This window comes from Cyclopterus lumpus, chromosome 9 (assembly GCF_009769545.1).
Source record: "Cyclopterus lumpus isolate fCycLum1 chromosome 9, fCycLum1.pri, whole genome shotgun sequence".
In the NCBI taxonomy this organism is placed as follows: Eukaryota; Metazoa; Chordata; class Actinopteri; order Perciformes; family Cyclopteridae; genus Cyclopterus; species Cyclopterus lumpus.
Genome location: NC_046974.1, coordinates 587,501 through 602,500, shown reverse-complemented (window position 1 = coordinate 602,500; position 15,000 = coordinate 587,501). Strand labels below are relative to the sequence as shown.

Here is a 15,000-nt window from a genome sequence, read left to right as displayed (position 1 = left end):
GTGTGTGTGGACAGTGTGTGTTTCCACATGCAGGTCGTATCGATGCGGATCAGGATCCTCACACTGTGTCATTGTGTGTGTGTGTGTGTGTGTGTGTGTGTGTGTGTGTGTGTGTGTGTGTGTGTGTGTGTGCGTGGACAGTGTGTGTTTCCACATGCAGGTCGTATCGATGCGGATCAGGATCCTCACACTGTGTCATTGTGTGTGTGTGTGTGTGTGTGTGTGTGTGTGTGTGGACAGTGTGTGTTTCCACATGCAGGTCGTATCGATGCGGATCAGGATCCTCACACTGTGTCATTGTGTGTGTGTGTGTGTGTGTGTGTGTGTGTGTGTGTGTGTGTGTGTGTGTGTGTGTGTGTGTGTGTGGACAGTGTGTGTTTCCACATGCAGGTCGTATCGATGCGGATCAGGATCCTCACACTGTGTCATTGTGTGTGTGTGTGTGTGTGTGTGTGTGTGTGTGTGTGTGTGTGTGTGTGTGTGTGTGTGGACAGTGTGTGTTTCCACATGCAGGTCGTATCGATGCGGATCAGGATCCTCACACTGTGTCATTGTGTGTGTGTGTGTGTGTGTGTGTGTGTGTGTGTGTGTGTGTGTGTGTGTGTGTGTGGACAGTGTGTGTTTCCACATGCAGGTCGTATCGATGCGGATCAGGATCCTCACACTGTGTTTGAGTCTCTGGAGAGCAAACTGACAGCTGACTGACAGGTGGACTCACCTGGACACAGGAAGTCAGCTGTCTCCTGGACACGTTGTCTCAATGTCAATATAAATATACACGTGTATGTATATTTATATACATAAATATGTGTATTTATATATACTCTGTATATGTACTCTGTTTCTCCATAAAGACATTCACATTATTATTGTTATTGTTGTTGTCATTGTATCATTAATGATCTGTCAGTTAGACAGCAGCTGTCTCTCTCACCTGTCTCTCTCTCTCACCTGTCTCTCTCACCTGTCACTCTCTCACCTGTCTCTCTCTCACCTGTCTCTCTCACCTGTCACTCTCTCACCTGTCACTCTCTCACCTGTCTCACTCTCTCACCTGTCTCTCTCTCACCTGTCTCTCTTTCACCTGTCTCACTCTCTCACCTGTCTCTCTCTCACCTGTCTCTCTCTCACCTGTCTCACTCTCTCACCTGTCTCTCTCTCACCTGTCTCTCTCTCACCTGTCTCTCTCTCTCACCTGTCTCTCTCTCACCTGTCTCTCTCTCTCACCTGTCTCTCTCTCACCTGTCTCTCTCTCTCAGTAATCACAGTTTACTTCATGTTTAAATACCTCCTTTCCTTCAGGACTTGATTGAAAGCTGCTTTTCTCTTCAGTCTCGATCACGCTGCCGGTTCAAAGTCTACGTTTTGTTAAATGACTATAATTAATCCTCCCGAGCGTCGGTTTGAGTCCCAGCGGTCCCGGCCCGCCGCCTGATTGACAGCTATATTTTTAGGTCTTCCTGTCGACAACAGGAAGCGGAGCAGGAAGGAAATGGGACGTGACGGCTGCTGATGTGATGACGGACAGTTTGTCTTCCTGAGACAGGAACCAAGCACCAGGTAGACTGCAGGTTCAGACCAGACCCGGGTCCCTGTCAGACCAGGTCCAGGACTGGGGTCCTGTTTCATGGCTGTTTCATGGGGATGGGGCCGGGGATAGGGAGGGAGATGGGGGGGGTCATTGGGAAGGTTCAGGGGGGTAGTCCAGTCCAATGTCACTCAGTCTGTTACAATAATGTTAATAACAAAGTTATTGAATCAATAATAAAATTGTAATGAACTAACTGCTTATGTTTCCTGTCTAATGTTCAACAATCATATTGAAGGATTATTTTATTATTTCACATAAAGAAAGTAATAAAAGTAACAATAAATGTAATACTACATGTAAAAGTAAAACATGTAATAATGAATTTAATAATAAATGTAATAATAAAGTGAATCTGCTGAAACACTTGTATGAGTATTTGTTTTCCTTTTTATTTACTTGTTTGTTTATTTATTGTTCTTCTTATAACTGAGGTTTAGATTTCTACCTTTATTTATTTGAATGTCAAATTTATTCCTCTACAGAATAATTAATAAACTCTATTATTAACATTATAACTGACTTTTGCATAGCAATTATTTCCGATCACCCTTTCAAAATAAGACGTGAAACTACTGCGCATGCCCAACAAATCAGCTGTGAAGGAGGCGGGACTTCCGTGACAAACCAGGAAGAGGTTCACGCGTGCTGGTTTCTTCTGAGTTTCACGTGAGTTAACGTTTTATTTTTCTCTTTCTGCGCTCTTTCTGCTACACGCGCGCCTGCGCACACATACACACACGTGGTTATGTGGTGCTAACGATGCTAAACATGTGGCTACACGCACCCACACGCGCGCGCACACACACGTGGTTGCGTGGTGCTAAGATGCTTCAGGGCTCCCTACAGACATGCGTCATTTTAACGGTCCAGTCAGGAAGTCAAAGCAAGCTTTTAGAATGTGATCTTGGACCCTGACCACGTGACCAAGGGCTCCTTCCGGCTCCAGAGCATCTAGAAGTTACTTCTTAACTCGGGCATTACATTCATGTAGAACAGCTACGGGGAGCAATTCTGGGTTAAGTGTCTTGCTCAAGGACACATGAACTAGGACTAGCAGAGCCGTTTGTCTTCTATCATGTTGGCGTTTTTGCTTCTGCTAATCAATCAATAACTTGAGTGAAGGCCATCAGTGATGATCAGCTGTTTGTTGAAATCATTCATTAAAGTTCTCCTACCTGTCTGCTGTGATCAGGGTGTGTAGGTGATGATGTCATCGGCAGACGGCCAGCTGTCTCTGAACATCTGCTGCAGTGTCTCTTCCTCTTCCTCCAGGAGGAAGCCTCTGACTGCTCAGCAGAGATGGGCCATAGTGAGTAATCAATAACCTGATCAGTCAGTGAGTAATCAATAACCTGATCAGTCAGTGAGTAATCAATAACCAGATTGTCGGTGAGTAATCAATAACCAGATTGTCGGTGAGTAATCAATAACCTGATCAGTCAATGAGTAATCAATAACCCGATCAGTCAATGAGTAATCAATAACCCGATCAATAACCCGATCAGTCAATGAGTAATCAATAACCCGATCAGTCAATGAGTAATCAATAACCCGATCAGTCAGTGAGTAATCAATAACCTGATCAGTCAATGAGTAATCAATAACCCGATCAGTCAATGAGTAATCAATAACCCGATCAGTCAATGAGTAATCAATAACCCGATCAATAACCCGATCAGTCAATGAGTAATCAATAACCCGATCAGTCAGTGAGTAATCAATAACCCGATCAGTCAATGAGTAATCAATAACCCGATCAATAACCCGATCAGTCAATGAGTAATCAATAACCCGATCAGTCAGTGAGTAATCAATAACCCGATCAGTCAATGAGTAATCAATAACCCGATCAGTCAGTGAGTAATCAATAACCCGATCAGTCAATGAGTAATCAATAACCCGATCAGTCAGTGAGTAATCAATAACCCGATCAGTCAGTGAGTAATCAATAACCCGATCAGTCAATGAGTAATCAATAACCCGATCAGTCAGTGAGTAATCAATAACCCGATCAGTCAGTGAGTAATCAATAACCTGATCAGTCAGTGAGTAATCAATAACCCGATCAGTCAGTGAGTAATCAATAACCCGATCGTCGGTGAGTAATCAATAACCCGATCGTTGGTGAGTAATCAATAACCCAATCGGCGGTGAGTAATCAATAACCAGATCAGAGTAATCAATAACCCGATCGTTGGTGAGTAATCAATAACCCGATCGTTGGTGAGTAATCAATAACCCGATCGTCGGTGAGTAATCAATAACCAGATCAGTCAATGAGTAATCAATAACCTGATCAGTCAATGAGTAATCAATAACCTGATCGTCGGTGAGTAATCAATAACCCGATCAGTCAATGAGTAATCAATAACCAGATCAGTCAATGAGTAATCAATAACCTGATCGTCGGTGAGTAATCAATAACCCGATCAGTCAGTGAGTAATCAATAACCAGATCAGTCAGTGAGTAATCAATAACCCGATCAGTCAGTGAGTAATCAATAACCCGATCAGTCAATGAGTAATCAATAACCCGATCAGTCAGTGAGTAATCAATAACCCGATCGTTGGTGAGTAATCAATAACCAGATCGTCGGTGAGTAATCAATAACCAGATCAGTCAATGAGTAATCAATAACCCGATCAGTCAATGAGTAATCAATAACCAGATCAGTCAGTGAGTAATCAATAACCCGATCGTTGGTGAGTAATCAATAACCAGATCGTCGGTGAGTAATCAATAACCAGATCAGTCAATGAGTAATCAATAACCCGATCAGTCAGTGAGTAATCAATAACCCGATCGTTGGTGAGTAATCAATAACCAGATCAGTCAGAGTAATCAATAACCCGATCGTCAGTGAGTAATCAATAACCAGATCAGTCAATGAGTAATCAATAACCCGATCAGTCAGTGAGTAATCAATAACCCGATCGTAGGTGAGTAATCAATAACCCGATCGTCGGTGAGTAATCAATAACCCGATCGTTGGTGAGTAATCAATAACCCGATCATTGGTGAGTAATCAATAACCCGATCGTTGGTGAGTAATCAATAACCAGATCGTCGGTGAGTAATCAATAACCAGATCAGTCAATGAGTAATCAATAACCAGATCAGTCAATGAGTAATCAATAACCCGATCAGTCAATGAGTAATCAATAACCAGATCAGTCAATGAGTAATCAATAACCCGATCAGTCAATGAGTAATCAATAACCTGATCGTCGGTGAGTAATCAATAACCAGAGTTTCTGTTGGTCCTCCAGAAGAAACAGAAGGCGGAGAAGAGGAGCAGTGGCTCGTCCAATCACAGGAGGCTGGATGACTCGGAGGAAGAGGAGGAGGAGTCTCAGGTCTGTTGCACCAATCAGGCCCTTTGAGATGTTTTAGCCTGCTGATCAGAGAAGAAGAAATGTTGTGCTCCAGATGTTTGACTTGATGATGATGTTGTCATGGTGATGATATGTTGTTGTCATGGTGATGATATATGTTGTTGTCATGGTGATGATATATGTTGTTGTCATGGTGATGATATGTGTTGTTGTCATGGTGATGATATGTGTTGTTGTCATGGTGATAATATATGATGTTGTCATGGTGATGATATATGTTGTTGTCATGGTGATGATATATGTTGTTGTCATGGTGATATGTGTTGTTGTCATGGTGATGATATGTGTTGTTGTCATGGTGATGATATGTGTTGTTGTCATGGTGATGATATGTGTTGTTGTCATGGTGATGATATATGTTGTTGTCATGGTGATGATATGTGTTGTTGTCATGGTGATGATATGTGTTGTTGTCATGGTAATGATATGTGTTGTTGTCATGGTGATAATATATGATGTTGTCATGGTGATGATATGTTGTTGTCATGGTGATGATATATGTTGTTGTCATGGTGATGATATATGTTGTTGTCATGGTGATGATATGTGTTGTTGTCATGGTGATGATATGTGTTGTTGTCATGGTGATAATATATGTTGTTGTCATGGTGATGATATATGTTGTTGTCATGGTGATATGTGTTGTTGTCATGGTGATGATATGTGTTGTTGTCATGGTGATAATATATGATGTTGTCATGGTGATGATATGTTGTTGTCATGGTGATGATATATGTTGTTGTCATGGTGATGATATATGTTGTTGTCATGGTGATGATATGTGTTGTTGTCATGGTGATGATATGTGTTGTTGTCATGGTGATAATATATGATGTTGTCATGGTGATGATATATGTTGTTGTCATGGTGATGATATATGTTGTTGTCATGGTGATGATATGTGTTGTTGTCATGGTGATGATATGTGTTGTTGTCATGGTGATAATATATGATGTTGTCATGGTGATGATATGTTGTTGTCATGGTGATGATATATGTTGTTGTCATGGTGATGATATATGTTGTTGTCATGGTGATGATATATGTTGTTGTCATGGTGATGATATGTGTTGTTGTCATGGTGATAATATATGTTATGGTGATGATATATGTTGTTGTCATGGTGATGATATATGTTGTTGTCATGGTGATATGTGTTGTTGTCATGGTGATGATATGTGTTGTTGTCATGGTGATAATATATGATGTTGTCATGGTGATGATATGTTGTTGTCATGGTGATGATATATGTTGTTGTCATGGTGATGATATGTTGTTGTCATGGTGATGATATGTGTTGTTGTCATGGTGATGATATGTTGTTGTCATGGTGATGATATGTTGTTGTCATGATGATGATGTGTTGTTGTCATGGTGATGATATATGTTGTTATGGTGATGATATATGATGTTGTCATGGTGATGATATATGTTGTTGTCATGGTGATATGTTGTTGTCATGGTGATGATATATGTTGTTGTCATGGTGATATATGTTGTTGTCATGGTGATGATATGTGTTGTTGTCATGGTGATGATATATGTTGTCATGGTGATGATATATGTTGTTGTCATGGTGATGATATGTGTTGCTAAGCTAAGCTAACCACATCCTGATCACCCCTAGTCCTCTTACTCCTCTAGTCCTCTTCCTCTAGTCCTCTTACTCCTCTAGTCCTCTTCCTCTAGTCCTCCACCTCTAGTCCTCCTCCGCCTCCTCTAGTCCTCTTTTTCCTCTAGTCCTCTTACTCCTCTAGTCCTCTTCCTCTAGTCCTCCTCCGCCTCCTCTAGTCCTCTTTTTCCTCTAGTCCTCTTACTCCTCTAGTCCTCTTCCTCTAGTCCTCCTCCGCCTCCTCTAGTCCTCTTACTCCTCTAGTCCTCTTCCTCTAGTCCTCCACCTCTAGTCCTCCTCCGCCTCCTCTAGTCCTCTTACTACTCTAGTCCTCTTACTTCTCTAGTCCTCCACCTCTAGTCCTCCTCCGCCTCCTCTAGTCCTCTTACTTCTCTAGTCCTCTTACTTCTCTAGTCCTCTTACTCCTCTAGTCCTCTTCCTCTAGTCCTCTTCCTCTAGTCCTCTTACTTCTCTAGTCCTCTTACTCCTCTAGTCCTCTTCCTCTAGTCCTCTTACTCCTCTAGTCCTCTTCCTCTAGTCCTCTTACTCCTCTAGTCCTCTTACTCCTCTAGTCCTCTTCCTCTAGTCCTCTTCCTCTAGTCCTCATCCTCTAGCCCTCCTCCTCTGAAGTTCTAATGGTTTGATATATGTTGTTGTCATGGTGATGATATGTGTTGTTGTCATGGTGATGATATGTGTTGTTGTCATGGTGATAATATATGATGTTGTCATGGTGATGATATGTTGTTGTCATGGTGATGATATATGTTGTTGTCATGGTGATGATATGTTGTTGTCATGGTGATATGTGTTGTTGTCATGGTGATGATATGTTGTTGTCATGGTGATGATATGTTGTTGTCATGGTGATGATATATGTTGTCATGGTGATGATATATGTTGTTATGGTGATGATATATGATGTTGTCATGGTGATATATGTTGTTGTCATGGTGATATGTTGTTGTCATGGTGATGATATGTTGTTGTCATGGTGATGATATATGTTGTCATGGTGATGATATATGTTGTTATGGTGATGATATATGATGTTGTCATGGTGATATATGTTGTTGTCATGGTGATATGTTGTTGTCATGGTGATGATATATGTTGTTGTCATGGTGATGATATGTGTTGTTGTCATGGTGATAATATATGATGTTGTCATGGTGATGATATGTTGTTGTCATGGTGATATGTGTTGTTGTCATGGTGATGATATGTGTTGTTGTCATGGTGATAATATATGATGTTGTCATGGTGATGATATGTTGTTGTCATGGTGATGATATATGTTGTTGTCATGGTGATGATATGTTGTTGTCATGGTGATGATATGTTGTTGTCATGGTGATGATATATGTTGTTGTCATGGTGATGATATGTGTTGTTGTCATGGTGATAATATATGATGTTGTCATGGTGATGATATGTTGTTGTCATGGTGATGATATATGTTGTTGTCATGGTGATGATATGTTGTTGTCATGGTGATATGTGTTGTCATGGTGATGATATGTTGTTGTCATGGTGGTGATATGTGTTGTCATGGTGATGATATGTGTTGTTGTCATGGTGATGATATATGTTGTTATGGTGATGATATATGATGTTGTCATGGTGATGATATATGTTGTTGTCATGGTGATATGTTGTTGTCATGGTGATGATATATGTTGTTATGGTGATGATATATGATGTTGTCATGGTGATGATATATGTTGTTGTCATGGTGATATGTTGTTGTCATGGTGATGATATATGTTGTTGTCATGGTGATGATATGTGTTGTTGTCATGGTGATAATATATGATGTTCTCATGGTGATGATATGTTGTTGTCATGGTGATGATATGTGTTGTCATGGTGATGATATGTTGTTGTCATGGTGATGATATGTTGTTGTCATGGTGATGATATGTGTTGTTGTCATGGTGATATGTTGTTGTCATGGTGATGATATGTGTTGTTGTCATGGTGATATGTTGTTGTCATGGTGATGATATACATTGTTGTTGTCATGGTGATGATATGTGTTGTTGTCATGGTGATGATATATGTTGTCATGGTGATGATATATGTTGTTGTCATGGTGATATGTTGTCATGGTGATGATATACATTGTTGTCATGGTGATGATATATGTTGTTGTCATGGTGATGATATATGTTGTTGTCGTGGTGATATGTTGTTGTCATGGTGATATATGTTGTTGTCATGGTGATATGTTGTTGTCATGTTGATGATATATGATGTCGTGGTGATGCTATTCACAGACGGACCAGAGGACACCACAGAAGAAAAGGAGGAAGGACACAGTGAAGGAAACGAGGAGCATCAAGACGTCCTCTCTGTTCAAACATAACCCAGAGATCCCAGAGATCCTCAGGTCCGCAGTTGCACTCTGATTGGTCCACAGCCTGCTGACATCATCATCCTGTTGATTGATTATTAATACTCTTTCACCTTGTTCCTTCAGACCAGTTGTGTCCCAGTTAAAGGAGAAGATCTTCAGCAGTGACTCGTTCTCAGATCTGGACCTTCATCCACACCTGGTAACACACACACACACACACACACACACACACACACACACACACACACACACACTCACACTCATCATGTATTCCTGTGATATCCTCTTGTTCTGACTGTTCTGTGCTGTGATTGGCTGGTTTCTGTCCACCAGGTGGCGACACTGAACAAAGTCCTGAATGTTTCCACGGTAACCAGGTAAGCCCTCATTCACTCGCTCACACCCTGCTGCTGAGAGACACGACCACTTCAGTCCAGGATGCCAAAGGTGTGTGTGTGTGTGTGTGTGTGTGTGTGTGTGTGTGTGTGTCTCTCTCAGTGTTCAGAAACAGACTATTCCAGTTCTTCTATCGGGACGAGACGCTGTGATTCGTTCTCAGACGGGTTCAGGTGAGATACCAGTACTGTGATACTACTACTGTGATACTACTACTACCAGTACTGTGATACTACTACTGTGATACTACTACTACCAGTACTGTGATACTACTACTACCAGTACTGTGATACTACTACTGTGATACTACTACTACCAGTACTGTGATACTACTACTGTGATACTACTACTACCAGTACTGTGATACTACTACTGTGATACTACTACTACCAGTACTGTGATACTACTACTACCAGTACTGTGATACTACTACTGTGATACTACTACTACCAGTACTGTGATACTACTACTGTGATACTACTACTACCAGTACTGTGATACTACTACTGTGATACTACTACTACCAGTACTGTGATACTACTACTACCAGTACTGTGATACTACTACTGTGATACTACTACTACCAGTACTGTGATACTACTACTACCAGTACTGTGATACTACTACTGTGATACTACTACTACCAGTACTGTGATACTACTACTGTGATACTACTACTACCAGTACTGTGATACTACTACTGTGATACTACTACTACCAGTACTGTGATACTACTACTGTGATACTACTACTACCAGTACTGTGATACTACTACTGTGATACTACTACTACCAGTACTGTGATACTACTACTGTGATACTACTACTACCAGTACTGTGATACTACTACTACCAGTACTGTGATACTACTACTGTGATACTACTACTACCAGTACTGTGATACTACTACTACCAGTACTGTGATACTACTACTGTGATACTACTACTACCAGTACTGTGATACTACTACTGTGATACTACTACTACCAGTACTGTGATACTACTACTGTGATACTACTACCAGTACTGTGATACTACTACTGTGATACTACTACTACCAGTACTGTGATACTACTACTGTGATACTACTACCAGTACTGTGATACTACTACCAGTACTGTGATACTACTACTGTGATACTACTACTACCAGTACTGTGATACTACTACTGTGATACTACTACTACCAGTACTGTGATACTACTACTGTGATACTACTACTGTGATACTACTACTGTGATACTACTACTACCAGTACTGTGATACTACTACTGTGATACTACTACTACCAGTACTGTGATACTACTACTGTGATACTACTACTGTGATACTACTACCAGTACTGTGATACTACTACCAGTACTGTGATACTACTACTGTGATACTACTACCAGTACTGTGATACTACTACTGTGATACTACTACTGTGATACTACTACCAGTACTGTGATACTACAACCAGTACTGCGATACTACTACTGTGATACTACTACCAGTACTGTGATACTACTACGGTGATACTACTACCAGTACTGTGATACTACTACCAGTACTGTGATACTACTACTGTGATACTACTACTACCAGTACTGTGATACTACTACTGTGATACTACTACTGTGATACTACTACTGTGATACTACTACTACCAGTACTGTGATACTACTACTGTGATACTACTACTACCAGTACTGTGATACTACTACTGTGATACTACTACTGTGATACTACTACCAGTACTGTGATACTACTACCAGTACTGTGATACTACTACTGTGATACTACTACCAGTACTGTGATACTACTACTGTGATACTACTACTGTGATACTACTACCAGTACTGTGATACTACAACCAGTACTGCGATACTACTACTGTGATACTACTACCAGTACTGTGATACTACTACGGTGATACTACTACCAGTACTGTGATACTACTACCAGTACTGTGATACTACTACCAGTACTGTGATACTACTACCAGTACTGTGATACTACTACTGTGATACTACTACTGTGATACTACTACCAGTACTGTGATACTACTACTGTGATACTACTACTGTGATACTACAACCAGTACTGCGATACTACTACTGTGATACTACTACCAGTACTGTGATACTACTACTGTGATACTACTACCAGTACTGCGATACTACTACTGTGATACTACTACCAGTACTGTGATACTACTACTGTGATACTACTACCAGTACTGCAATACTACTACTGTGATACTACTACTGTGATACTACTACCAGTACTGTGATACTACTACTGTGATACTACTACTGTGATACTACTACCGGTACTGTGATACTACAACCAGTACTGCGATACTACTACTGTGATACTACTACCAGTACTGCGATACTACTACCAGTATACTCAATTCAGTTCAGTTTATTTTGTATAGCCCAATATCACAAATCACAACCTCCCCTCAGAGGGCTTTACAATCTGTACACATACGACATCCCTGACCTTTGACCTCACATCGGATCAGGAAAAACTCCCCAAAAATAACCTTTGACAGCGAAAAAAGGGAAGAACCCTTCAGGAGAGAACAGAGGAGGATCCCTCTCCCAGCCCTAACTATAAGGGCTATTAAAGAGGAAAGTCTTAAGTCTATTCTTGAATGAGGTGACTGTGTCTGCCTCCAGGACTGAAAGTGGAAGCTGGTTCCATAAAGGAGGAGCTTGATAACTGAAGGCTCTGGCTCCCATCCTACTTTTTAGGACTCTAGGAACCACAAGTAGCCCCACATTTAGTGAGCAGCTCTCTAGTGGGGCAATATGGTACTACAAGCTCCTTAAGATATGATGGTGCATCACCAATCAAGGCTTTGTAGGTGAGGAGAAGAATTTTAAATGTGATTCTTGATTTTACAGGGAGCCAGTGCAGAGCAGCTAATACAGGAGTCATGTGATCTCTTTTCTTAGTTTTTGTGAGTACACGAGCTGCAGCATTCTGGATCAACTGGAGGGATTTAAGAGACTTATTAGAGCAGCCTGATAATAAGGAGTTGCAGTAATCTAGTCTGGAAGTAACAAACGCGTGAACCAGCTTTTCTGCATCTTTTTGAGACAAGATGTGCCTGATTTTTGAAATGTTACGTAGATGAAAAAATGCAATCCTTGAGATTTGCTTAACGTGGGAGTTAAAGGACAAGTCTGGGTCAAAGATAACTAGAGATTCTTTACAGTGGTGTTGGATGCCAGGGCAATGCCATCTACAGAAACCACATCACCAGATAATTGATCCCTGAGGTGTTCAGGCCCAGTAAAATAACTTCAGTTTTGTCTGAGTTTAACATCAGGAAGTTGCAGGTCATCCATGTTTTTATGTCTTGCGAGCTGGTTGGTCTCCTCAGGTTTGATCGATAGATATAATTGAGTATCGTCTGCATAGCAATTAAAGTTTATGGAGTGTTTCCTGATAATGTTGCCCAAAGAAAGCATATATAAGGTAAATAAAATTGGTCCAAGCACAGAACCTTGTGGAACTCCGTGATTAACGTTGGTGGTCATTGAGGCAAAAGCAGTACAGAGATGAGTCCTTTATCAACACTAAGGTCTAACAAGACCAGTACAGAGATGAGTCCTTTATCAGCACTAAGGTCTAACAAGACCAGTACAGAGATGAGTCCTTTATCAGCACTAAGGTCTAACAAGACCAGTACAGAGATGAGTCCTTTATCTGATGCATTAGGAGGTCTGTCTCTGTGGTGTTTTCTAAATCCAGACTGAAACTCCTCAAATAAACTATTCTGATGTAGAAAGTCACACAACTGATGTGCGACTACTTTCTCCAGGATCTTAGAGAGGAAGGGTAGGTTAGAGATCGGTCTGTAGTTAGCCAACACCTCTGGATTAAGAGTGGGCTTTTTCAGGAGAGGTTTAATTACAGCTACTTTGAAGGAATGTGGTACATGGCCTGTTAGCAAAGACACATTAACAATATCCAGCAGAGAGGTGCCAATTAAAGGCAACACGTCTTTAAGCAGCCTCGTTGGGATGGGGTCTAAGAGACAGGTAGACGGTTTAGAAGTAGAAACCGTTGAGGACAATTGGTCTAGGTTAATGGGAGAAAAGCTATCCAAATATACACCAGGGCATACAGCCGTTTCCAAGGCCACTCCTCTTGATGACAGATCGGCAGTAGTTAAGGGCAAGAGATCATCAATCTTTCCTCTAATAGTTCAAATCTTTTCATTGAAGAAGTTCATGAAGTCATTACTACTGAGGTCTATAGGAATACACGGCTCCACAGAGCTGTGACTCTCTGTCAGCCTGGCTACAGTGCTAAAGAGGACCCTGGGGTTGTTCTTATTTTTCTCTATTACTGATGAGTAATAGGCTGCTCTGGCATTACGGAGAGCCTTTTTATATGTTTTAAGACTATCTCTCCAAACTAAGAGTGATTCTTCCAGATTGGTGGAACGCCATATGCTTTAAAGCTTTCGTGAAGTACTGTGATACTACCAGTACTGTGATATACTACCAGTACTGTGATACTACCAGTACTGTGATATACTACCAGTACTGTGATACTACCAGTACTGTGATATACTACCAGTACTGTGATACTACCAGTACTGTGATATACTACCAGTACTGTGATATACTACCAGTACTGTGATACTACCAGTACTGTGATATACTAGCACTACTGTGAGATACTACCAGTACTGTGAGATACTACCAGTACTGTGAGATACTACCAGTACTGTGATACTACCAGTACTGTGATATACTACCAGTACTGTGATACTACCAGTACTGTGATATACTACCAGTACTGTGATATACTACCAGTACTGTGATACTACCAGTACTGTGATATACTAGCACTACTGTGATATACTAGCACTACTGTGAGATACTACCAGTACTGTGATATACTACCAGTACTGTGATATACTAGCAGTACTGTGAGATACTAGCAGTACTGTGAGATACTACCAGTACTGTGAGATACTACCAGTACTGTGATATACTAGCACTACTGTGAGATACTACCAGTACTGTGAGATACTACCAGTACTGTGATATACTAGCACTACTGTGAGATACTACCAGTACTGTGAGATACTACCAGTACTGTGATATACTACCAGTACTGTGAGATACTAGCAGTACTGTGAGATACTACCACTACTGTGATATACTAGCAGTACTGTGAGATACTAGCAGTACTGTGAGATACTAGCAGTACTGTGATACTAGCAGTACTGTGAGATACTACCAGTACTGTGATACTACCAGTACTGTGATACTAGCAGTACTGTGATACTAGCAGTACCTTATCGAGGAGCCCTGTGTTTCTGCAGGTAAGACCCTGTCCTACGCCATCCCCGTGGTCCAGAGTCTGCAGGCGGTCCAGCAGAAGGTCAGCAGGTCTGATGGTCCACTGGCCGTCGTCATCGTGCCCACCAGAGAGGTCTGAACACACACCTGTCCTGTTAAAGGGACCATGTCCCCTTTAAGTGAACACACACCTGGTGTGTCCTGTTAAAGGGACAGTGTCCCCTTTAAGTGTTTAGTCATCAGTGTGTACCCGCTAAGCTAAGCTAACCACATCCTGATCACCCCTGTTCTTTTTAATGTCAATCTAAATGGCTTCCTGTCTGTCTGTCTCTC

At 41.1% G+C, this 15,000-nt stretch overlaps 2 protein-coding genes across 9 annotated transcripts in view; both read left to right on the top strand.

Annotated features, from left to right (window-relative positions):
* ak8 (adenylate kinase 8) overlaps window positions 1–1,949 on the top strand; it is a 36,249-nt gene extending 34,300 nt beyond the window's left edge. For 3 of the 7 annotated variants that reach the window (XM_034542563.1, XM_034542562.1, XM_034542561.1), the window contains one exon: window positions 1–956. This exon is cut by the window's left edge and continues 89 nt beyond it. In XM_034542563.1, coding sequence (XP_034398454.1) covers window positions 1–694 — 694 coding nt within the window. In that variant the 3' untranslated portion in view covers window positions 695–956. The other 4 variants (XM_034542567.1, XM_034542566.1, XM_034542564.1 and 1 more) reach the window with 3 other exon arrangements.
* A 236-nt stretch (window positions 1,950–2,185) lies between these two features.
* The window catches only part of ddx31 (DEAD (Asp-Glu-Ala-Asp) box polypeptide 31), a 26,231-nt gene continuing 13,416 nt past the window's right edge, over window positions 2,186–15,000 (top strand). The window contains exons 1-8 of one of the 2 annotated variants that reach the window (XM_034542560.1): window positions 2,186–2,257; window positions 2,784–2,900; window positions 4,865–4,948; window positions 8,879–8,991; window positions 9,082–9,157; window positions 9,292–9,335; window positions 9,457–9,527; window positions 14,691–14,800. In XM_034542560.1, the coding sequence (XP_034398451.1) occupies window positions 2,796–2,900; window positions 4,865–4,948; window positions 8,879–8,991; window positions 9,082–9,157; window positions 9,292–9,335; window positions 9,457–9,527; window positions 14,691–14,800 (603 nt within the window). In that variant the 5' untranslated portion in view covers window positions 2,186–2,257; window positions 2,784–2,795. Of the gene's footprint in view, window positions 2,258–2,783; window positions 2,901–4,861; window positions 4,949–8,878; window positions 8,992–9,081; window positions 9,158–9,291; window positions 9,336–9,456; window positions 9,528–14,690; window positions 14,801–15,000 lie in introns of both variants that reach the window. The other variant, XM_034542559.1, reaches the window with a different exon arrangement.